Here is a 24,097-nt window from a genome sequence, read left to right as displayed (position 1 = left end):
TCCAGCCATGAGTGGGAAAACTTGATAGTTTTCAGTGTTTACTTTTGCTCCACAGTACAACAAAGCAATGGAGGACATACAATTCAAACAAGTTACAAATGATCTCATAAAGGACTTATGCTACATTGATACCTGACAGGTGATTCAGGTTCTCAAACATGCTGAACATGGGTTCTTGAATGTGCTCTTAGCATTGGCGATGGCCAAAATACAAACCCTGAGAGAAAATGTTTGTGCGCTGCCTTTTATCTCTACAGGCATAATGCAAGTGACAGTTTGTAGCTAACACTTGTACAACACGTAAAGGTAAGTAAGGGTGAAGTAGGCGTGGGTAGGTGTCGTATCGGTTTGACCTTTTTTTAACACCCCGAATCCTGCACAGATTAAACCATCTCTATGTATCTGGATGGCGAGCATGATGGATCCAAAGGAGAGCAAACAAACTGGTGCAACTTCTCCTCCAATCAGGTTCCTGATCCTAAACTAACCCTTCCTCTGACTCTTCCTTATGAAGCTGGAGGTAATAAACGAAAACAAGCCCTTTTCGCTCAAATGCTCCTTGAAGAGTTTCCTCTTTGATCTTTTGGCTCCAACTTCACACCTGCAATCATAAATTGGCTAAACTGAACAAATTAGAGAGAAGAAAAAACATAAATCATTTACAGAAATCCAAACAACAGTATTTCTGCATTCCACACGCAGATCTGAGAACTTCAAGACCTCGTGAGGCCTGAATACAAGCTGCTGGACGAGGATTTGACAGAACCTTGGCAATATGGTATTAGAGTTCACAAGGATGGGGTTACACTCACAGTAGAAAGCATTTATTGTTTTGGCAACCCTAAGGGATATGCAGCAAGCTCCAATCGGCAACTAAGATATGGCTTCCTGTCAAGAATGCATCAGTTTGGCGGCAGCTTGTTTGCTTTTGAGATAGCGGAGAACAGGGGAGCGAGAGCTGCTTGAGTGTGACAGAACAAACCCAGGCCCAAAAAAATAAGCTTGAGCTTGTCTGGCTGCCAGCACAAGGATCTGAGCGGAGAACACACAACCGGGCAGAGAGGTAAGCCTGAGGGAGCCGCCAGACCCAGGATGAGGGAGATTAGCTAAGCCAGCTAACACCAGTGAAACTCATTTTTTGATTATCCTCACAAAGTAGGTGCCATTTCCACCAAGCTTTTCTGTTTAACATTCAGTCACCCCGTGAGAGCGGCGGCGGCCGTGAGAGAGCCGCCGCTTTGTGTCGGAGCACGACGGAGAAAAAAACCTGAGGGGGACCCGGGGTGCTGCAGACTGCAGAACAGTTGCATGACCTTTTCTAAAATGCTGCCACCCGCCTGCCACTGAAACACGGTCTGGCTAATTAAAGTTTCAGTGGCATTGAGTTTTCACTAGCATAGTGCACCTCAGGCAGCCTTGGGGGCTCTTAGGGAGCCAATACACACACAAAATGGGCAATAGGAGACAAGATAGGGGGAAAGAAACAAGGAAACAGCTGAACAGGGAGACGGTCACCAGGGGGACCCGATGGTCAAAGCCAAAAACATCGGGGGGTCCCAGAGCACAGGAAGAGAATAGCTTCCCATTAGAATGCGGCTCTTCAGCCAGAGGATTTTACATAAGGTGTGGCACGCCTTGCCCTTTCAAATAATTATACTTCTAATATTTAAGATCATATGGAATTAGAAATCCAATTGAAAGGCTCCAGCTGTGTGCAGCCATGGGGAATGCGAGGACCAAAGCAGAGATAGCCAATGTCAAAACGCTGAGTGCTTTTCCAAATCTTGTTGGATCGCCTTTCAGCCTAATGGAATCTTGATGGGCCCGTTTCAGGAATAAATGAATGACTTATGACATGGTTACTGGGAGCATTACCCAATCTACCGGACAACATGTTCCCGTCTCCAAAGCATCATTGAATAATTGGCCACATTTGACCAGGACATTTCTGGAAGCCTGGCCAAGAAAAGGTTACGCAAGTAGACAGACTGTTTCATGGCCTGCGTTTCACAATCTGCTGGCCTTGTCTTCGTTAATGATCTTGACCCCCTTTTCACCATTTCGGAAGTGAAAGGGACTTAATGAAGCTGAACAAAGCTGCTTGTGTGTGTTTGGGAGAGACGGACAGAGAAAAAGATGAGGTCTTGGTCTGTGAATCCTCGGGGAGGTGGTCCAATCTAGCTTTTATTAGGCCTTATTGAGCTGTGTGCAAGCTGCTTTGTGTGCCTCGTTTCTCTATCCAGAACATTTTACAGGGCTTTATGAGCGTGCATCTCTTCAGTTCACATCACCGGTGGAAATGTAGCAGTGCGTTCAACTTATGCAACTCTTTGAAGCCTGGAATTCTCTCACAAGTCAGCTTTGTCCCGCCATTCACGAACTTACAGAGGAGCTCTTGATCAATAAAACTGAATAAAAAACAATCACACATTTAAAAATAGTCTCATGATTTCAGATTCTGTAAAATAAAAGGGTCCCTCTTTATTTGCATCATTAGAAGTGAAAGTGTTTCTATCTTATTTGACTCATCATCTGTCAACATCGGAGTCATAAAAGTAGAGCATCACCATATGACGAAATGAAATGTGATATATAAACAATACATTATTTTAGTTTCACTGCTACAGTTTTATTTAAACATAAATAATACCAAATGACCTTCGTCTACATAGGAGGCGGGTATTTGACATCAAAGGGCTCCTTTCGATTTGTCAGATATGCAAAGGGCTAAATTTGATTTATCAAATACTTCAAGCTGCTATGAAATCGATATGACCATAAATGTACCATGAGAAATATGAAAGCCTGCTATGCATTGAAATTACTGTCGGCATTTTTTCTTGTGGCATTTTTCTGATGGTGGACGACATCTTGAAAGAAAATTAAGCCTAAAGCTGCGTTTCTGATTATTTCTTTATTCAAATCCTTGTAAATCAGGAGCAGACAAAAAAAATACCCTTTGAAAAAGATCATATTTGTGACGTAAAAATACGCTGGGTGGGGCTATAAGCTCCCTACTCCACCTCATTCTTGCAGACAAACAGATCCATGAACGTCTTCCATCTGGGTCAAAACCGTACGTCTGGATAGCTCCAATATGGCTCACCATTTTTGTTGCACCATTAATGTTAGTTCGGGATTGCTAAGGGCTGTAGGCTAATGGGAAACTAGCTTACAGCTGCATAAACAGAGAGCTCTCAGTTATGGGTGATGGGAAGGGGGGTAGCGTTGATCAATACCAACGGTCCTGCCCACAAGATGGATTTCTGATAAACTCTTGCTGCTCTGCAGAAACTAGGTCTTAGAAAACAACACAGGGTTTTGGGATTTTGGCTAAAAACGGCATAATCAGAACTAAAAGACCACTGGGAACGCTTTGAAAATAGATAAAGGATGATTGACGTGGGTCTTTTAAAAAGTAAAGCTGTGAAAAAGACTATTAATCAATCAAAACACTGAGTGGACAACTAAGTACAAAGAAAAAGACTCTTCAAAACAAAATACCTAAAGGGTCCTGCTTTTCTTAATCCTTTCACAGTAAACTATATCCATATATATGATCATATATCACCTTTGGCACACTAAAGAATGATCGTTTTTCAATGAAATATGAGTTATTTTGACAGTTAATGTGCTACCTGGAAGTAAGACGACTCAATCACTGAGGCTCCGCCTTTCTCTCCATGTGGGTGACGCCCATTTCATGACGTCAACCTAGAGCCGGCCTCGCAGCGTGTCTGCGTTTTTCCCGGAAAAATATTTGAGAACCCTTCCGAGTCTGTGCTCCACTAAACGCCTGAAAACTTCAAATTTCTTTAAAATGGTACAAAAACAGAGGTTAACCTTTACAATAACCCCTGAAGGTTTGGACACACCTTCTCATTCATTTGATTGGTGTGTATTTTGGGGAGAGAGAAAAGCTGCACTTAAAGCCTGACAAACATGTGCTCCGACTCAAACTGAACCGATGTCTACGTTCTGATCAGGTGTGAAATCTGGGTTTCGATGCCTACGAAGACTCACGGTTGGCAAAGCTTGATGAGGTCCTGGTCGGTGGTCCCGGGCGGCAGCCCGCGAATGTAGAGGTTGGTCTTACTTAGCTGCTCCGCGCCTCCCTGGCTGCAGCTGTTGGTGCTGGGGCTGGGAGGAGCCATGGGATGAGGGGGTGGAGCATAGGGCTGCTGAGAAAAATCAAACACAGGAATCAGTCATTTGAAACTAAGAAAACAATGAATTATACATACCTACAGAAAGAACAAAAGTAGCATTTTATTATACTTATATGGTAAAACAAGTGAAATATGTGCCAAATAAATCAAAACAACAATCCCCAAAAACAATGGCTCCAAAAAAGGATTTTTACTGACTCCCTGATTGTTCACTTTTTGTTTATTTTGTGTTTAAACATTTCACCAAAGCCAGAGCTTTGAGCAATGACAACCTTTTGTTCTTTATTCAGCGTTGGTGTATTTGGAAAAATCAACTTGGGGGACGTTTTACGGTTAAACCACGCAGAAAGATTCTAAAATGTGCGAGGATTCAACCCCCCTCTTTAGTTGTTCTCCTTCAGTTCTCTTTCCTGTGCTTCTTCTGTGTGCTTGTCGTGCTGTTAGTGTAGATTTATGGTATAGAAGCCAGCCCCCCCCCCCTCCTGCAAACAGACCATTTATATCTCTATTGCAGGGACACTGCACATAATGACAGAAAGGGAAGGCTAAAGCCCTGTGGGCCCGAGAGCAATGAGAGCCAAAAAATAAAAAAGAGCGGGAAGACAAATGGAAGGAGAATGAGCAAGGAGGTGAGTGAAAAAAGAAAGAGACGATGCAAAAAAAGTATGCAAGTGATGGATGAAGGAGGAATAGAAAAAAAAGGTGGAAGACATGTCGAGGTATAGGACCACCGGCTCTGCCAAATCACATTAACCCCCATTCTCCTCCGAGAGAATCCCAAGACCCCTAAATATGCATTAAGGACAAAGAGGTTGCAGCGAGCCTTTTTGGCATCGCCCCGCACGTTAGTGCCGACTGTTGGAGCGTGGCTGATTTGATTGCGCTATTTTAGGCGTGTGTGCCATGCCGGCGTGTCGCCTCCCACTTGTCAGACGAAGAGCCGGAGTTCCTGGAGCGTAAAGAGCGACACACGTCCATCGATAGATGGCCAATTACCACTCTGGGCTTTCACACACACACACACACACACACCTCTCTATGCTTGTGCACGCTATCCATAGCAAACAAGAACGAGTCTTTGAATAACGACACAAACTAGAGTCTTCAATAAAAGATGTGAGGTTTGCAAATTGATCAATTATCTTTTTACTGTCTATAAACAGAAAGTGATTCTTTATGTTCTGTGGGCCTCTTAAGCATCCAATAAAGCCGAATTGTTTCCCCCTTTTTTTGGACTTTGTTACTCCTAAGACAACAAAAGCAAACATAAAAAGCAGCAGGACAAATGAAAAGGGTCTGGAGTTCCTTAAATAAGCTTTTATTCACTGTAGTTGTACAGCTGCTGCAGTTTAAACTTAAAAATAATTATTCAAACCATCCATTTGTTTTAACTAATAGCCTTAATAAGTTCAGCTTAATTTAAACTCTAGGTTCTATTTTCCTGTTTAGTGCCATTCCAATAAATATCTATTTACTAATCAAAGTTTAATTCTCAAACTGACATAGTTTGGTCGTAAAAATTTACATAAAGAGTCATTTGATTTGATTTTTTGCTTTAAAATGGTTTATTTTAACCAATTAAACAAGAATAATACACAAGACAATTAAACATAAAATTAAATATTGCTTGAAAGTTCAAACTAATAACGTCCAGAGAGTCATTTTAAAGAGCATTTTGTGACCAAATGTCTCCCATAAAGTGCTGGAAGGAGGTCGGCGTGCATTGAAGAAGCTGCAGCTGCATCCAGCACTGAAAACTACAAATAGGGCGGTTTGAAAATGGAGACGTGTTCTGTGATGCTCTGTTATTTTGACCGATCCTCACCACACATACATCACTGTGACATCGGAAATACAGTCACCTTGTAAAACAAAACAAAAACGTATCTTGTAGCCTGAATGTTTTTTTTGTTTTTTTCAGGCTCCCCTTCCTTTTCATGCTTTTGTGAGTGATATACATAGCCCTCCTCTTCCTCCTCCTCCTCACTGGTTTCCAGGCTTGGCTTGCATCCTGGTCTCTGGAATTCACATGTCCCGCCCTATCGATTTGCTTTCATTTTTTAAGGTCAGAAGCTGAAATCTTACACAATGAGGCATGGTGGGTCAAAACGAGCCCATTACTTACAGCGCGAGGCGACGAGGCACAGAGTGAGCTTATCCAAGGGGAAAGGAAAAGCCTGGAAAATTCCCCCTGGGATGAAGAATGGACTGGGTGCTAAAGGTCTCAGAGGAATGGACAACTGTTGGGTGGAGGGTGAAAACCCAGGAGGGGGTGTAATGTAGGACATCTACAGACCTTTTTTATGCACGGTACTGTGTTAAAGTCCCACTCCGATCATCTTCAGATCCATTATCAAAATTGGTCTTTTAATGATTGTTTTAATGAAATCCGTGTCGTTTTCTAGGACGTAGTTTCTGCAGAGCAGCAGGAGATGATCAGAAATTCGTTGTTTGCGGGACCGTTGATGGGAAGCAACCCCGCCCCCTCTTCCCCTTCCCGTTGCTGAGAGCAGGAAGCTCGTGGCCCCGCCCAGTATATTTTCTATGTCACAAGTACGATCTTTTTCAAACAGGATTTTTTCGTCTGCTCCTGATTCACCATTTGAATAAAGAAATACTCAGAAATGTTATTTTAAGTTTAATTTTCTTTATCTATGTCCTCCATCATCAGAAAACTCCTACAAGAACACATTTAAAACACCAAAGCGCCATTTCCGCCGCCTCTGTTTTGACACGCGCCTCAAATTAGTCAGAAGAGTGTCACGGTGCCTGTCAGCTCACCTCCCCCTCCCTCAGCTCCTGCACCTGCTCTGCTGATTGGAACCAGCTGACCTTCATCTCCTCATCACCCTGCCGGCCTTCTTAAGGGATCTTCTCATCAGAATTCAGCGCCAGTTCGTTATACTCACTCCGGTGCTTATGTCTGGCCTTTTAGTATCTACCTTCCAAGCTAAGTTATTTGACTCACCACGCTCTGCATTATCCTTCAGGTTCCCTCACCACTGGTCTTGCTGGTTTCATCATCCTGAGCTCTCCACCGCGCCCCTCGCTGGTCCCGCCGTCCTCGGCGTCCACGTCCTGCCTCAAGCTGGTCCCGCCGTCCTCGGTGTCCACGTCCTGCCTCAATCTGGTTCCGCCGTCCTCGGCGTCCACGTCCTGCCTCAAGCTGGTCCCGCCATCCTCGGCGTCCACGTCCTGCCTCAGGCAGTTTCCACCGTCCACGGTGCCCACGCCTCGCCTTACGCCCGTCCCAAGAACTATAAGTCTCCATCCGAAGAGGATTCAACCACAAAAACCTTGTAAAAATAAACCTCTTCTAACCCACATCTCGGATCGTGAGTTACTTCCGGGTTTCAGCGTCTGGGTCAGTCACGTCTACGACGTCAGCCATGACAGAACGAACTGGCCAATACACAGACCCAGCTGACCCGGAAGGACTCCGCCTCGCCGTCTCACAACAAGGTGTAGCCCTCGGACGTCAAGCTGAATCACTCAACCAGATGGCCACGGCGCAGCAAGATCTTTTTCGCCGTCTGGACAGCATCTCCCAAACACTGGTTGAGCTAACTAGCCAACAAACGGCTAACACTAGTTCCAACTCCACAGCTTCCGCTGCCAGTAGCTCTAACCCAGCCACCACTGCATGGACTCAGGAGAACTTCCGGCTACAACCCGAACCGTTCCAAGGAGACGTGAGTTCATGTGGTGGTTTTTTGCTACAATGTCAACTGATTTTCCAGCAGGCCCCGCGATATTACCACACAGACCACTGTAGAATTACTCTCGTTGTTAACTCTCTACGTGGCAAAGCCCTTCAGTGGGCCCAGGCGTATCTTTCAGCTAACCCCGTCTTCCAGGAACCTTTTGAACGCTTCATTGGGGAGTTTCGTCTGGTCTTCGACCAACCCCGCAAAGCAGAGGAAGCCACTCGCCGCCTTCTGGGCCTAAGACAACGCAACAGATCTGTAAGTGAACATCTGATCGACTTTCGCATACTAGCGGTTGAGGCTGGTTGGCCGGACATTGCCCTCAGAGGCGTTTTCTACCAATCGTTAAGTGATCACATCAAAGACCATCTATGTTCTCAGCCCGAAGCTACCACTTTTGAGGAGCTTGTCTCCGCCGCCCTACGTTCGGATGTGCGGCTCCGAGAACGTCAGAACGAACGCACACGTTCTGTCGGAAAAACCATCGCTGACTCTGTTCCTCAGTTTCCTGTGTCAAAGCCGCCACCCTCCCTTTTGCGAGAAAACACCAGCCGACCCCCGGAGGAACCGATGCAGATCGGCCATTCCAAACTCACTCCTGAGGAACGGCGCAGACGCATGGAGGAGGGTACCTGCTTCTACTGCGGACGATCAGGTCACCACGTACAGCAATGCACACTACGTTTAAACTCGAGAGCCCCCCGCTAGAAGACAGGCCGCGGGAGGCTGCCCCTACGGACTCTCAGGGAAATAATTTCCTTTATGTTCCTGTCAAAATTAGTCATCACTCTCGTAACCATGATTGTCGGGCTCTTATCGATTCCGGAGCCGAACAGAGCTTCATGGACTGTAGTTTGGTGTCCAAGCTCGACCTCTCCATTGAACCGCTAGATCATCCCGTTAAAGCTGCTGGCCTGGGTGGCCAACTTCTAACACGCATTACTCACCGTACCAAACCCGTGCACCTGATCACCTCGGGCAACCACCATGAAGTCACTCAGTTTTATATCACCAAATCTCTTCAGTCTCCTGTAATTCTAGGATTCCCCTGGTTGCGCCGTCATAATCCTCAGTTCGACTGGGTTAATCTCCACATCACAAACTGGAGCCCCCACTGTCTCGCCAATTGCCTCCGCTCCGCCATCCCTCCTGTCTCCCTCGATAACGAGCACGTTCCGGAGGAGACCGACCTCTCAAAGGTACCCCATTGTTATCACGACCTTAAGAATGTTTTTAGCAAGCGCAAAGCCGATGCGCTGCCCTCACACCGTCCCTACGACTGCTCCATCGAGCTCTTAACCGGCGCTACTCTTCCTAAGGGCCGGTTATTTAACCTGTCCGGTCCTGAAAAGCTCTCCATGGAGAAATACATTCACGAGTCTCTCGCCTCCGGCCACATTCGCCCCTCCTCGTCTCCTGTAGGGGCCGGATTTTTCTTCGTCCAAAAGAAAGACAAATCTCTGCGTCCTTGCATCGATTACCGTGAGTTGAACCAGATCACTGTCAAAAATAAATACTCTCTGCCCCTCATCAGCTCTGCCTTAGACTCGGTACAGGAAGCGCGCATATTTTCTAAATTAGACCTCCGGAATGCTTATCATTTGGTTCGCATGAAGGAGGGGGACGAGTGGAAGACTGCGTTCAGCACACCCTTGGGGCATTTTGAGTACCTGGTGATGCCCTTTGGGCTCACTAACGCCCCAGCAGTCTTTCAGCATCTCGTTAACGACGTCCTTCGCGACTTCCTAAATAGGTTCGTTTTTGTCTACCTGGACGACATTCTTATTTACTCGCCCAATCCGGAAATCCATACTTTTCATGTTCGTCAGGTCCTCGAACGCCTCCTCGAGAACCAGTTATTTGTTAAAGCCGAGAAATGTGAGTTTCATGTCACTTCCGTCTCCTTTCTCGGTTTCATCATTGAAGCCGGCAACATCCGACCCGATCCTGTCAAAGTCTCCGCAGTCGCTAACTGGGAGACTCCCAGCTCACGCAAGCAATTACAACGTTTTCTTGGTTTCGCCAACTTTTACCGCCGATTCATACGAAACTACAGTAGTCTCGCCGCACCACTTACCAGACTCACCTCGGTGAATCAACCGTTTGTTTGGGGGCCCGAGGCTCATAACGCCTTTAATAAACTTAAAACCATGTTCGTCACCGCACCCATCCTAATACAACCCGATCCGCAACGCCAATTCATCGTGGAAGTCGATGCCTCTGACTCCGGGGTCAGAGCCGTCCTGTCCCAACGCGAGGAACACTCTGGTAAACTCAAGCCGTGCGCCTTCTTTTCGCGGAAGTTGTCCCCCGCGGAACAAAATTACGATGTCGGTAATCGCGAGCTCCTTGCCATCAAGCTCGCCTTAGAAGAGTGGCGTCATTGGTTAGAAGGTTCTGAGCACCCTTTTATCGTATGGACCGATCATAAAAACCTCGCATATCTCCGCGCTGCTAAACGCCTTAACTCCCGTCAGGCCCGTTGGTGCCTCTTTTTCGACCGCTTCTCCTTCACCATTACTTATCGACCCGGCAGTCGCAATATTAAACCTGACGCACTCTCACGTATGTTCAGTGCCCACGACCATCAGGAAGCAGCCCCCATCATTCCGCCCACATACGTTATCGGCAATCTCACTTGGGACATTGAGACTCGGGTCCAGCAGGCCCAGGATGAGGAGCCTGACCATCCTCCTCCTCCCGATAACACTCTCTACGTCCCCTCCTCTCTCCGCTCCGACGTCCTGGTGTGGGGGCACACTTCCCGGGTGTCTTGCCACGGAGGGGTCCACCGGACTCTCAATCTTCTGAGACGCAGGTTTTTTTGGCCTACTATGGTGCAAGACGTCAGGAGGTTCGTCGCCGCCTGTGCGGTATGTGCCCGATCCAAGTCCTCTAACTCCCCTCCTGCTGGTCTCCTTCACCCCCTGCCCGTCGCCGAACGCCCTTGGTCCCACCTGGCCCTGGACTTCGTCACCGGGTTGCCTCCGTCGCAAGGTAACACGGTTATATTAACCATTGTGGACAGATTTTCCAAGGCCGCCCAATTCATTCCCCTGCCGAAGCTCCCCACGGCCGCTGAGATGGCTGAGGTCCTAGTCCACCAAGTTTTCCGTCACCATGGGATACCCAAGGACATTGTCTCCGACCGGGGTCCCCAGTTTGTCTCCCAGGTTTGGCGGTCTTTCTGCTCAGCTCTGGGAGCCACCGTTAGCCTGACTTCGGGATACCACCCCCAGTCTAACGGACAAGCGGAGCGGGCTAACCAGGAGTTGGAGGCCGCTCTCCGTTGTCTCTCGGCCCAGAATCCCTCCAGTTGGTCCAAGTTTCTCGTCTGGATAGAATACGCACACAACAACCACCCTTCTGCCGCCACTGGTATGTCCCCTTTTGAAGCTTCTCTTGGTTATTCTCCCCCTCTGTTTCCCTCTCATGAATTGGATTTAGCCGTGCCCTCTGTACAACACCACCTGCAACGTGTCCAACGCATTTGGCGCCAGGCTCGGGCTGCTCTCCAGCGCTCTCGGGACAGTAACTGTCGCATGGCCAATCGGCGTAGGAGAGAGGGTCCCACTTACCAACCCGGGCAAAAGGTGTGGCTATCGTCCAAAAACATACCTCTGCAGGCGACCTCCCGCAAGCTTGCACCTCGCTACATCGGACCTTACACCATTGACCGGGTCATCAGTCCGACCTGCGTCAGGCTGCGACTCCCAGCGGCTCTGAGGGTACACCCCTCTTTCCACATCTCCAACATCAAGCCCCTCCAGGAAAGTCCCCTTTGCCCGCCGTCCGCTTCCCCGCCACCCGCCCGGCTCATCGACGGCGCCCCTGCCTTTACGGTCAGTCGGGTTCTGGACGTTCGCCGCCGGGGTCGTGGTCACCAGTACCTGGTGGACTGGGAGGGTTACGGTCCGGAGGAGCGTTCTTGGATCTCCTGCTCCTTGATTCTGGACCGTTCCCTCCTGGACGATTTCTTCAGGGCTCACCCTGATCGCCGTCCTGGACCGCCTGGAGGCGGTCGTTGAGGGGGGGGTACTGTCACGGTGCCTGTCAGCTCACCTCCCCCTCCCTCAGCTCCTGCACCTGCTCTGCTGATTGGAACCAGCTGACCTTCATCTCCTCATCACCCTGCCGGCCTTCTTAAGGGATCTTCTCATCAGAATTCAGCGCCAGTTCGTTATACTCACTCCGGTGCTTATGTCTGGCCTTTTAGTATCTACCTTCCAAGCTAAGTTATTTGACTCACCACGCTCTGCATTATCCTTCAGGTTCCCTCACCACTGGTCTTGCTGGTTTCATCATCCTGAGCTCTCCACCGCGCCCCTCGCTGGTCCCGCCGTCCTCGGCGTCCACGTCCTGCCTCAAGCTGGTCCCGCCGTCCTCGGTGTCCACGTCCTGCCTCAATCTGGTTCCGCCGTCCTCGGCGTCCACGTCCTGCCTCAAGCTGGTCCCGCCATCCTCGGCGTCCACGTCCTGCCTCAGGCAGTTTCCACCGTCCACGGTGCCCACGCCTCGCCTTACGCCCGTCCCAAGAACTATAAGTCTCCATCCGAAGAGGATTCAACCACAAAAACCTTGTAAAAATAAACCTCTTCTAACCCACATCTCGGATCGTGAGTTACTTCCGGGTTTCAGCGTCTGGGTCAGTCACGTCTACGACGTCAGCCATGACAAAGAGGGAAAAAATAAGAATTAAAAAAAACATTAGGGGAAATTTTTCTTGCCTCAGACGCACGTTAACGTTGGGAGTGGGGTCATCTGGACCCCACAAGGGTTAACTGTAGTGACTCTGTGACTTCCTCTGCTTATCTAACGTAGACCGTAATACAGGACTTTTCAGGCCAATAGCTGCAAAGAGCTGGAACAGATTGGCCTTAAATTTGCTCAAAAATGCATGGATGGTGATTTAAGGTTTGGATGTTTTTAGAGCACACCCTTTAAGATATGCTTGCTTCATCTTGCGTTTCATTTCCTCTTTAAATCCAATCCTCAGCGGACACGCCGGTCGCCACACTGAAGGTTAATGACCGGGCCTGTTTCTCTTCCCGGACAGTTTCATGACTGCTGTGTACACTCAGCCCGTAAGAACCCCTGCGAAATTGTAAATACTGTCCTTGTGTGCCAGAGTGATGGGGACAGAGTGCAGCACTAGGTAAACTGTATTTTAGCAAACAGAGTTAGAAGTCGAGGAATGTGGGGGAGTGGAAGTGATTTAAAACCAAAAAAATAACAAAAACAGGAAGTGTAGGAAATCAGGAAATCAGGACGTGTGATAATAAGGTTTTTCCTCATGAAACCTAAAAATAGGTGAATAAAAAAGACTGCATTCTTCCCTCCATCGGCATCAGTGAGCTTTGCAGGCTCACTGTGGATTTCAATTTGCCACACTGTATTTCAGAGAGGCAAATGCTTTACACAGGCCCAATTTAGCGGAGCAGCCATGCGGCTGGGTTCACAGCCTCTGTGACATGCCACGGAATGTTTATGAGTGTATTAAGTGAGGACGGTAAATTTACTATACATTACATACACTAAAGCCACACAGCGTGTGCTATACATCTGCAAACCCACAACAGTACGACTCATTTTTTTAAGAAAAAGGACCCAGCTGCTCGAGTTTGTCACTGTAACACATTCCGAGAATGGTCTGAGGACTGTCAAAGGTTCCTTCAAAGTAAAAGGGAAGACGTTTGCCAATAAGAAAGAACAAACGTGTCCTAATTTAGTTTCTGTTTTATTTATAATCTGATTTGGAAGGAAGTTTGATTATGAAAAACCTCTGGATTTCTTTCACCACATCTAAATAATTCTTGACGCATGTCAAGTCGTGTCACAATATCCATCTTAACGCAGCCACGCTAAACGCTAAACTGAAACCTCCAAGTCAACAAAAAACAAATGTATTTGGAAAAGAGAGCCAGAGAGGAAACAGAAGAGCCAAGACTTCAAAATAAAAGAAAGCTGAATTTAACAGGCAAAAACCAGGAGTCTTTGCTCCAAATAAGGACTGGTTGTGACAGTTGCTCACACAGTCCACAAAAATGTATATCCTTTAGCAACTGGCTGTCTAATGTTAGGTGGATGCTGCTAGTAAAGTTGTTCAAACAGTGGATTCACGTTTATTGCTAAAAGTTGTGACTTTTTTTTCTCGTATTTCTCCGTCACACTTTAAAAGTCAGACGAGGCTAAAGTTGGTTTCGGACTTTTTAAACTTCCACTTTTAACAGTCATGGGTTAAAATGATATCACATTTTTTTTTTTTTTTTTTTTTTATTTAAAAAAAAAAAAAAAATGATATTACATTTGAATAATTTCTACATTAAATCTAATGTTCAAACACAATGTAAAGCTGCTGCAGATAATTTACACAAGATGAGATAAACTTTAACCTCAAAAGTTCAGAGAAACTGGAAGCTACAAAAAAATAAATAAATAAGGACGCCCTCTTCATCCTAGTACAGACCAGACTCAGTGAAAGTATTATTAAAATATTGTCGGAAAAAGAAACCAGTCTGTGAAAAAGGTTGGGGAACACAGCTTTGACACTGCTCTGATTTTTCCACTTTGTGCCAATTTAATGGCACTAACTATGATACACAATATCAAAATCTCAAATTATTTTCAGTCGCCCAACTGAGAGGAAACTTCCACTCAATTAGTGCGATTTATACGTCTGAGCAAACTGGAAAATCAAATGACAGAATGATGAACCACAAATATGACACGACAGACGATGATTTCAAATTATTTAATGACTTAATTTCGTATTTTAGTATCAATGCTTAAATAAAATATGATGAAATGCATTTCTGACATGAATATGTGTAGAAATACACAGACTTCAATGGAATTTCCGAAGCTGCAATAGCAGCTGTAGAGAAATGTCATTGGAATAAAAATCCTGATTTGACTGAATTCATGCTTTGACTTAAATATATTAGCTATACACACATGAGTGAAGGCAATGATGAGCAATTCAGTGGCTTTGTCCTAAAGGTGGAAGGTTGTGAGTTCAAATCCACAGTTGAGTCATACCAAAAACTAAAAATGGGAATCTCAGCATGAAGAGGTTGGATTGGAGGGTGGGGGTTTTGCTGTCGCAAAATTCATTCAGAGCTAAATACTAATGTCATATAGTCACCATGAAAAAAAAAGAAGATCATCTGATGAGCGCCATCATGATTGTTCACCAGACTGCTGTGTTGTTTTTCTAGCAAAGAAAAATTTCACCTTCAGTAACTTTATGTTAACTGATGAACACTGCTATTCTAAACCCCCTTACTTTTCAAAACTACAAAAATAAAGTAAATATCTCTCTCTCTATCTCAGTAGGGCTGCACGATATTAGAAAAACTCGTGATTTGTGTATTAATGATCAATATTGCGATGATGATACCACTTGCGGTACATGCACAAATAGCAAAACAACTAAATGCATCATTTCCATTTTACTGAAACAGTTTAATTTAAATATGAGTCTACATAACTTACACACTACTCCAAATGACCCTAGTCTACATAGGAGGCGAGCATCGAACATAAAAGGGCTCCATCTGATTGGTCAAATGCATAAAGGGATTTATTTGATTCCTTTGATACTTCAAGCTGCCATAAGATTGTTTTAGCACATTTAGGGTAACCCTAGGCCTGCACAATATACGGCAAATTTATCGTTTTCGCGATATCAAACTGTGCCATATGCATATCGCAAAAGACACCGAAAATTGCAATAAATGGTTACCTTAAATTTGGTAAAACAATCTTATGGCAGCTTGAAGCATTTAACGAATTAAATAAATCCCTTCATGTTGTTGACTAATCGGATGGACCCCTATTATGTTAGATGTTCGCCACATTTGTAGACGAGGGTCATTTGGAGTTTAATTTTTAAACTGTTGCAATGAAATGGGAATGATGTTTTTGGTTGCTTTGCTATTTGTTTTTATCCCGCAAAGTATATCGTTATAGCAATATTGATCACTGATATCGCATATCGCGAGTTTTCCTCATATCGTGCAGCCCTAGGTAACCCTATATAGCCATTTTCACATGCGTATTGCACAACTTGATATTGCAATAACGATAAAGTTGCTACTTTCTTTGCAGGCCTATTCAAGTGCAGTAGGAATTTAGGATTTGTGCCTTTTGAGTGTTGTTTTAGTGATGCACCAATTTGTTCCGTTTCATTACAAACCAGAGCATATATGAAGGCAAACATCTAAAAATCAATGGGTTTTTTATTTCTTAAAGCAAAAGACGAAACTATGGGATATAATGCGGCTCACATGGAACAATGTAATACAAAAACGTAAATCCACCTTTTATAAACAAATAAATACATGAAAACGTTTTATTTATTCATTTTGCAAATTATAACCTGTGCTATCTCAAAAAGCTTTCTAAAGGATCAACCAACACCTTAAGACATTTAATCGTAGGACCCATATAGAATTATTTCATCCAGTGGGTGTGGCTAAGTCATCTAGATGTCAATCATAAATACAAATTGACTAGCTGACCGCAGACTGGTGTGTTTCTGCCGAAACGCCAAAATGTTTTTGACCGCTGTTCTGGTAATACATGGATGAAAGTGGATTTTGTATCTATGAAGTCAATAAAATTAACAATGATCAGAAACTGGTTCAGAGTGCAAAGACTTTCATTTTTGCTTGTCGTAAAGCAAAACAACAGTTTAGTCCACTTAGTGTGTCCTGTCATTCCAGCGGTAATCTCAGCAGCTTCCAGTACTTCAGTGCAGTGGGAGGTCCTATAAAGGCAAAGACTATAAATGACGGACGCAGATTACCTGCTCGTCAGGAAGGAGGACGTCCACAATAACAGTTGGAATAAAAGCAGGTTGGTGTTATCCCTGCCTTCCTCCTCGCCTGCACTCCCTGAAAGGCAGGGGGGGATAAGATGGCTGTGCACCAGCATGGTAATTGGTTCTGATTTATAGGAGGCTGGAGCAGCCAGGCAGGCAGAGCTTGCTTAACTCTGGCACTCAGCCAGACAAGGCCGTGTTGTTGGGATCAGACAACCGGCTTAACCCCTCTCCGAGCCTCCCATGGCCATGACACGTAAAGATCGTCCAGATATGCTGTCACCGTGTCGGCAGGCGCGCATGCACGCGGGTTCCCGCCGTAGTGTGTATTTCCCGTCTCTGCATTTTTGTTTGAATCTCACTTGAACTGCTGGCTCCAGTCAGACACTCCGAAGCCCACAAACTCCGCCACGAAAACCGACAGCAGTTTTCTAAATTGGTGAATTCCTGTTCGTTCAATCTCTATTAATTCCTGTTGGCAAAGTCTATGCAAAGACTCTTAGAGACAAGCGTACACCCAGAGGCACGGGCAAAGCGTGATAGCAACACAAATCCCTCATCCACGCCGGATAGCTGTTTCCAAGCCTTTAGACCTTAAACATGTGTTTTGAGAGGTGCAGCTGCATTTCAATGCTGAAAGATGAGCAAAAGGACATCGAGAAACAGCCTCTCCTCCTCTCGTTTCACTCTTTTCTCCAGTATCTATGACTGGCATTGTAAAGCCATAGCCAGAGGAGTGAATAGCAAATCATCCCTTTTTCACCTGGGACTGCAGCACTGCTGATTTTAAATCCAAATGTATCTTAATCAGGATGAAGTTCTCTGTATGGGGCGGCGTGCACAAGCAGCAGAGGAAAGGAAGGGGATCACAGGAGGATCGTGCCAACCAGAACCATAAGAATCAGTAAAAACAAGACACAAAAGCAGATTTAATGCAGAAATGAGCTGGAAAGGATTTTTTTCCACAATTAGTAGCAAACAAAAATGCATGATGACATTGTCATGAAGACATTAAAAAATCACAAATAAGACATACTTTGGGAAAAATGTATTCAACAAAATATGGGCCCAGGAGTCGGTATGGTCCAGTACTGCGTGCCGGTAAAGGATCTGGCAAGGGTACGCTGTACCGGCTGGAAGATCCACTGTTTGCTGCTTTAACACTCAAACAAAATCAGCTGGGGATAAAAATGCCAGTAATGCCACTACTGTGAACTGTGACCCATTTATCTCATCATTTTAGTGTCTCAGTGGTTTTTAGTATCTTATCATCGCTACAAAATGAGATTTACGTCCCTCTCTTCCTTCAAGTTATCCACTAATTCTCTCACTTCCCTAAACAAACACATTGAGCATGTGCAATGTACAAGGTACCTTTTGACTGAGTGTGGGGACAATCCATTTATTCACAGATAAGGACGCATACTTCTGTGCGAATTGGAGGTTAGTTAGTTTGAAACGGGACAAAAAATAATACATGATTCCTACAGTTTTCTGAACAGTATTGTGATTGATAGTTCAAGATAAAACCTAGTGCAGTGTGAAGTGAAACATGCAGCAAAAACATTAATTTATACATGAAAAAGTCATTGAAAAAGATCAATGCAGGGAAGATTGTTCAGGAGGAAGATTGCAAGTGAGGATGAAGATAAACAAGCTGAAATTAGTAGAGAAGAAGAAAATATAAATGTATCAAGTCCTTTAGTACAATAATTAATTCAAATATTTTTTTCCACAAAGTCTCGGACATTTTAATTTACAGTCACGATTTATTCTCAAATGCATTTATCTGTAGTGCTGTAGCGATTTACTTTAACAATTCATATCATAATTTGTGGTTGTCGATCCGATTCATAGTCAATATTACTTCATTTGAACGATCCGATTCTCTGACCTAAAATGGATTCGGGGCATCTTTAGCCATAAACTAGTGTGACTCAGAGAGAAATAGCTGCTACTGAAAGTTTTCTTGGATTTCTTCAAGATACTCAAGTGTAAATGAAATAAATGTGTCCAAACAAACAAGTAAACAAGAATGAAAGTCAAATCCATTCACATTTTAGTTTGGATTGTTGTTTTCCACATCAAAGGCAACATTCTCTGAACATTCTAGCACAATGTATGATCACATGTCTTTGCTGAATTCATAGAGTTTACACACATTAGACTGTCATGATGGACGGATCCGTTTTTGCTGACATCACAATCATGTTGTCAACGTAAAATAAACTTACAGCGTCTCAATCCAATTGATTAAAATAAACGTATGTCATTTAAAAAATATTTTTTCATGGCTTAGTTTGATTTGACTCAATTTAAAAAGGGGAATCAGACATCAATTTGATTGGATTAATCAATTCATCAATTAATTGTTACGCCCCTCATCTGTATTTACTGCTATTATAAAGGTTTATGTTGACGTAATTTGTTATAGTACCAGCATAAAAAATACTACTTTCACCCCTGTACAGTATATATATATATATATATATATATATATATATATATATATATATATATTTATATATATATATATATATATATATATATATATATAAAAATACTTTATATATATATAAAAATACTTTATACATATATATAACCCCATTTCACTAACGTAACCGTATTTCGCTTCATAAAGCATAAGAGGAATTGCAGATATGTTTAGTATTTTTGAACCATTCTTTAGATAAGCAAGATAATGGCAGACGAGGTGTCCATTATCAGAAATAAACTGACAACACAGAAGCTTCAACCTAATATCTAATTCATACTTCATGTGTGCACATATATATATATATATATGTATATATAGAGGAGACATTTTGGTTTTTATATATATATAAAAACCAAAATGTCTCTTTTCACCTAATCATGTCCTTTTCAGCCTTTTGTAACTTGACTTTTCTTATTTTCTGCTTCCCCGTTTCTGCTTTGCTCTTGGTCAGCGTCCTCTTAGTTTTACTTTGAGGCAGATAAGCGAGCTGTGTTATGAGTAACCGTGCGTCTTGATACACAGCCCCGGGGGTTAAAGCGCAGGCCGTATCTTCCGTAGTGGTGAGAGATAGGATCTAAACATGATAGGCGACAGGACGAGAGCCATGGAGGTAAACAGGAAACGTTTTATTCATCATCATCCAGTCCCACTATGTAGCTGCAAGACTGTATAAGATTAAAGTCTGATTTACTAAAACAGGAAATTAGTCATTAAACAACATTAATCTGTAACGTTAATCCAAGGATGAAAATAGTTTTTTTTTGTTAGTTTGTTTTGCGTCACCTAGCATGAAAGTATGACAACTAAGCAATTTTAGGTTAATAGAGAAATGTCAATGTGTTGATGGCGGTTGCAGAGTAAAAGCATTTTGCGTTGTCAATTAGATTTAAAATTCACTAAATGTTTATTTAGTTCAATTCTGAGACAAACTCTCCCATTATGAACCAAATATACAGAGATGCTTTTTATGTGCCATGTCCCTGTCAATTAAACAAATAAATACATATTTATATAATTATTTTTTTTTGTTTTAAATACCTAAAACTGGTATTTTTAAAGTTCAATCATAAAGGAAACAGGACACATTATCAGCTTCCTGCATTATCCTTACAGAGGTTATGACATTTTTCTGGGTAGAGCTGGGCTTTATGCCCATCCGTAGACTCTGAGACGGTCCTGCAGACCCCATTCAAAGGTTAAGAAGTTTTTCTTTGGTTTGAAGAAATCAAATGAAGAAATCAAAAACCAAAGAAGGTCAAACAGCCGGAAAATAAATCACGTCTTCACCAGTAAGAAAAGAAAAACGATCAAGGAAGAAAACTACTACACTTCTGAATATATCATAACAACGTATTTACCGACACTTTGTTCATGATTGTCTCTGCTCTAACTTTGCCCCCTTTTTTTCCCATAATTCACTGTGCTGACGTCATTCACTCCCTTTGGTTTCGTCTTTTCTTAGTTCATCTTTAAGCTGTAAATGAGGGTTCACTCGTTAACCCCAAACAAAGCAAACCCTAGAAATATATTTGACAAATAATCTCCGACATAAATTAATTGATGAAAATAAAGCCTGGAGTGGTCATAGAGCGGAGTTAGCAGTAATTCCACTGAACTTTCCACTGAAATTTGAATTTTGAGATTTTTGTCTGACATGTTAAGTTTAAATTATATCAAATTGTATTCAACACGATCTATCCTAATCACCCCAAAAGATTAATATAGTTTTTAAACATCAATTTTTATTAAGTACTTTTACTTTACTAAAAAATACATTAATTCCTAAGCTTTTTCTGTTTTGTTTTTTTTTTATGGAAAAACTTAAATTCCATCACTTTAATAACTTCTTGGTTACTACGCCCACTCAGCCTCCACGTCTACTCCTCTCCTCCAACATCTCTGAACCTGTATCTCTGCAAACATTACCCGTCCATCAGTGTTTAAGTGACATAACTGGAGCTACAATAAGTTTGGGAAGAGCGATTATGACGATTTGGCCACGAGGGCTTTGATTGCTGCAGAGGAATCTGTAAAGGACAGCGCAGAGCCGGCCATAGGCAGAGCCAAACTGAAACTCATGGACATAAATATTTGGGCTGATTTGTCATCATCAGAGCCAGCTGGGTCTGTTCGTAAGCTAGCCGGTGTGGGAGTGGAGGCTGCTGCAGCAAAGGAGTGGGAAGACTGAGATGCTCGCTTAAGGACAGGACAAGCTCAAGAATGACAAACCGAGACAGAAAATGCTCCAAACATCACGCATCATCTAAACCTCTTTAGAGAACCCCACGCTTCATTGTGACTTCTTAATGTCAGCTTTGGCTCTGGGGATACTTATGTCTGGCAGACAATTCCAAACATCAAAGTATTTTTGTCTAAAATATGAAATACGTCTGACTCAGCACAACTAGCAGAAACGCTTTTATTGAATGTGAAGTACAACTTCACCTGACTGCCTTTGAGTGTCCGGGGGTGAAGTTCACGGCTGGTAACACCTCTAAAATCAGGTTTACGTCTAAGAACTACATCCTCATCTTCAAATATAATTGTCAGAATCCACATTGATCACTGTCCATGCAGTCATATTTTATATGAGCAACAGACGACTGACGGCCTGATTCCAAGAAGCTAAAATACCACAGACTTCTATAGAGAATAAAAAAAACAGCTGTTTCTCAGTGGTTCTATTGGTCAGAATGATTTTCTGTAGTTTATGTTATTCAAGCTATAAACTGACCAATCACATGCCTCAATAAAAGTAGGTCAAACGTTCGAAACCTTCAATGGACTGATTTCGTGTGTCCCGCTTTCAGGCGCTGGGGGAGTGGACTTCCTACAAGCTCACCCCTGATTGGTGGGAGTAGGTGCCTTAGAAACGCTGACCCAGACCAACTCGGACCAATCACTGCTTACTTAACATGGCGCCATCTGTATTGCGAAAAAATGACGACTGTATTGATTTCTTTTCATTGGAGGCAGATGTAAGCCATTTTTGATTGTTTTCAGAGCCAAAGTAAAGCTGGTGAATTTTTAGTGGTTTTTGAAACGTAAGAAATCGGCTGCCCCTGTGAATGTTTGCTACCCTGCTGTGTTTAGGAACCAACATCAAAGCGGTGCGTTTGTTCATAAACAGTAGGTAGGATTATCTGTTAAGGTAGCACATTTCGATATATCTATATCATTTTGTGCTATGGGTAGGAAAATATCACGAGGTAGGACAGATCATGAAACGCAATTGTCGGGAAACTGCGTGCTTCACTTCATTCACTTCACTCTTTGGGTTTTTTGGACAGTTATTAAGAGAAATGAAATTAAAGTTCAATACAGGAATGTGCTTTTTAGGAGAAGCAGAGACGCTCCGGATCCCTAACTGGGAACGCTCTTCAGCAGTCAGTCGGGTTTTTACAGGAAGTGTGAGCACAAACAGCGGCCTGTAGAAGAAGTGGAGAGGAGGGGAAGAATGATGTTGCTGTGTTTGACTGAGACAAATGTCTGGCGGTCCAGTCTAACAGGGCTGGCACTCTGCCCTGAAACGTCTTCATAAACTGCATTACAGATCAAGAAGGAAGGAGGCAGCAAAGCAAACCCTCCGCTGTCAGGAAGTCCTTTATCCTTCTTGTTCCAGAGTGCATCTTCTCTCAAACGTTATGGATGTTCAAGTTCCACTTGCTTTTGTCTGATAGTTCAGAACCAATTTGTTGACACGCTGTCATTTCTGAACAGCTATTGATAGCTGAATGCCAGAGGAGGAATGGATGAGAGACAGGTGACAGATTGATGGAGAAGATGCTTCACCATTTGTTATGTGCTCCTCCAGACAAATACACGTGTGTGCTCTCTACCAGAAGGTCAATGCTTCTCAAATCCGTAAATAAACCGGTAAATGACAGAAAAGCTGCAGAGAGGGTTGAAATGGCTGCCTGAAAACGACCTCAGAGCTGTATGTGTTTGACTGAAAGCCAATAAACATATGGTCCAGGAACGACGTAATGTTTGCATTTTTGAATTGGCAGTGCTTCACAAACAACTCCTTTAGATTCAGACTTGCTGGAGCAGATGTTGCTCACTCTCACATTAGGAATGTTGTTTTCCCAGCCTATGAATGAGGCCGTTGTCTTTTGAAATGGTTCACCTGTACATTTTTGGGTGAGACTGTATGGTTTCTGACATTTATTTTATATAATCTTTAGCATTTGTTCCTTTAGACATCTTTATTTAAATCTCATTTAAACACTGTTTCTTAGGCCCTTTTAATGTTTAAGCCCGTTCTTTTACCGTTAACTTCACTTTGCAGTGCATGTGTCTACTGTATGTTTATGCATGTCGTGTGTCCTTCTAATGTAAAGAATAATATGGAATCATTGACTGTATCTGAGAAGTGGAGTGAGTGACTCAGTAAAAGTAGTAGGGGCCTGTGGCCCCCACGTCCAACGTTCAAAACAGATTCCGTGTGGCCCGCTTTCAAGCGGCCTTCCAACAAGCTCACTCCTAATTGGTGATAGTGGTTGCCATAGAAACTGAGACCGACATCGACCACTCACTGCTTACTGACTTTGTCTGGCTCCAACAAGGTTGGGGAAAAAAAAGGCGACTGAATCAACTTCATGGTCAAACAAAAAAACATCATAAATAATGTTAGAACTACACATTTCCTAAAATGCTATACAATAACCAAATGTATTTTATTGTTTTAATGCATTTCCACGTAGGGTTCATGTGAAGAACAATGACTCCCACACATAACAAACACATTCTCCTTCTACTTTGATTTTTCCCTTTCTTTCAGGGATGAGGTACCAGCAGGAATGTCATTTTGGGCCCGTCAGGAATACAGCCACCGAAGCGTCTCTGACATTTGCCAGACTAAATACTGGCACTAAACACCAGCCCCTCTCGTGGCAGG

The 24,097-nt window shown here is 43.6% G+C and overlaps 1 protein-coding gene across 5 annotated transcripts in view; it reads right to left on the bottom strand.

Moving 5' to 3' along the window:
- Positions 1–24,097, bottom strand: part of rbms3 (RNA binding motif, single stranded interacting protein) — a 365,348-nt gene that overhangs the window by 193,225 nt on the left and 148,026 nt on the right. For 3 of the 5 annotated variants that reach the window (XM_011480740.4, XM_023959618.2, XM_023959619.2), the window contains one exon: positions 4,024–4,181. In XM_011480740.4, coding sequence (XP_011479042.1) covers positions 4,024–4,181 — 158 coding nt within the window. The remainder of the gene's footprint in view (positions 1–4,023; positions 4,182–24,097) is intronic. The other 2 variants (XM_011480741.4, XM_023959620.2) reach the window with 1 other exon arrangement.

The sequence above is a fragment of the Oryzias latipes genome, chromosome 11 (assembly GCF_053564925.1).
Source record: "Oryzias latipes strain Hd-rR chromosome 11, Olatipes_Hd-rR_3.1".
NCBI lineage: Eukaryota > Metazoa > Chordata > Actinopteri > Beloniformes > Adrianichthyidae > Oryzias > Oryzias latipes.
This window is presented reverse-complemented; position numbering and strand designations above follow the sequence as displayed.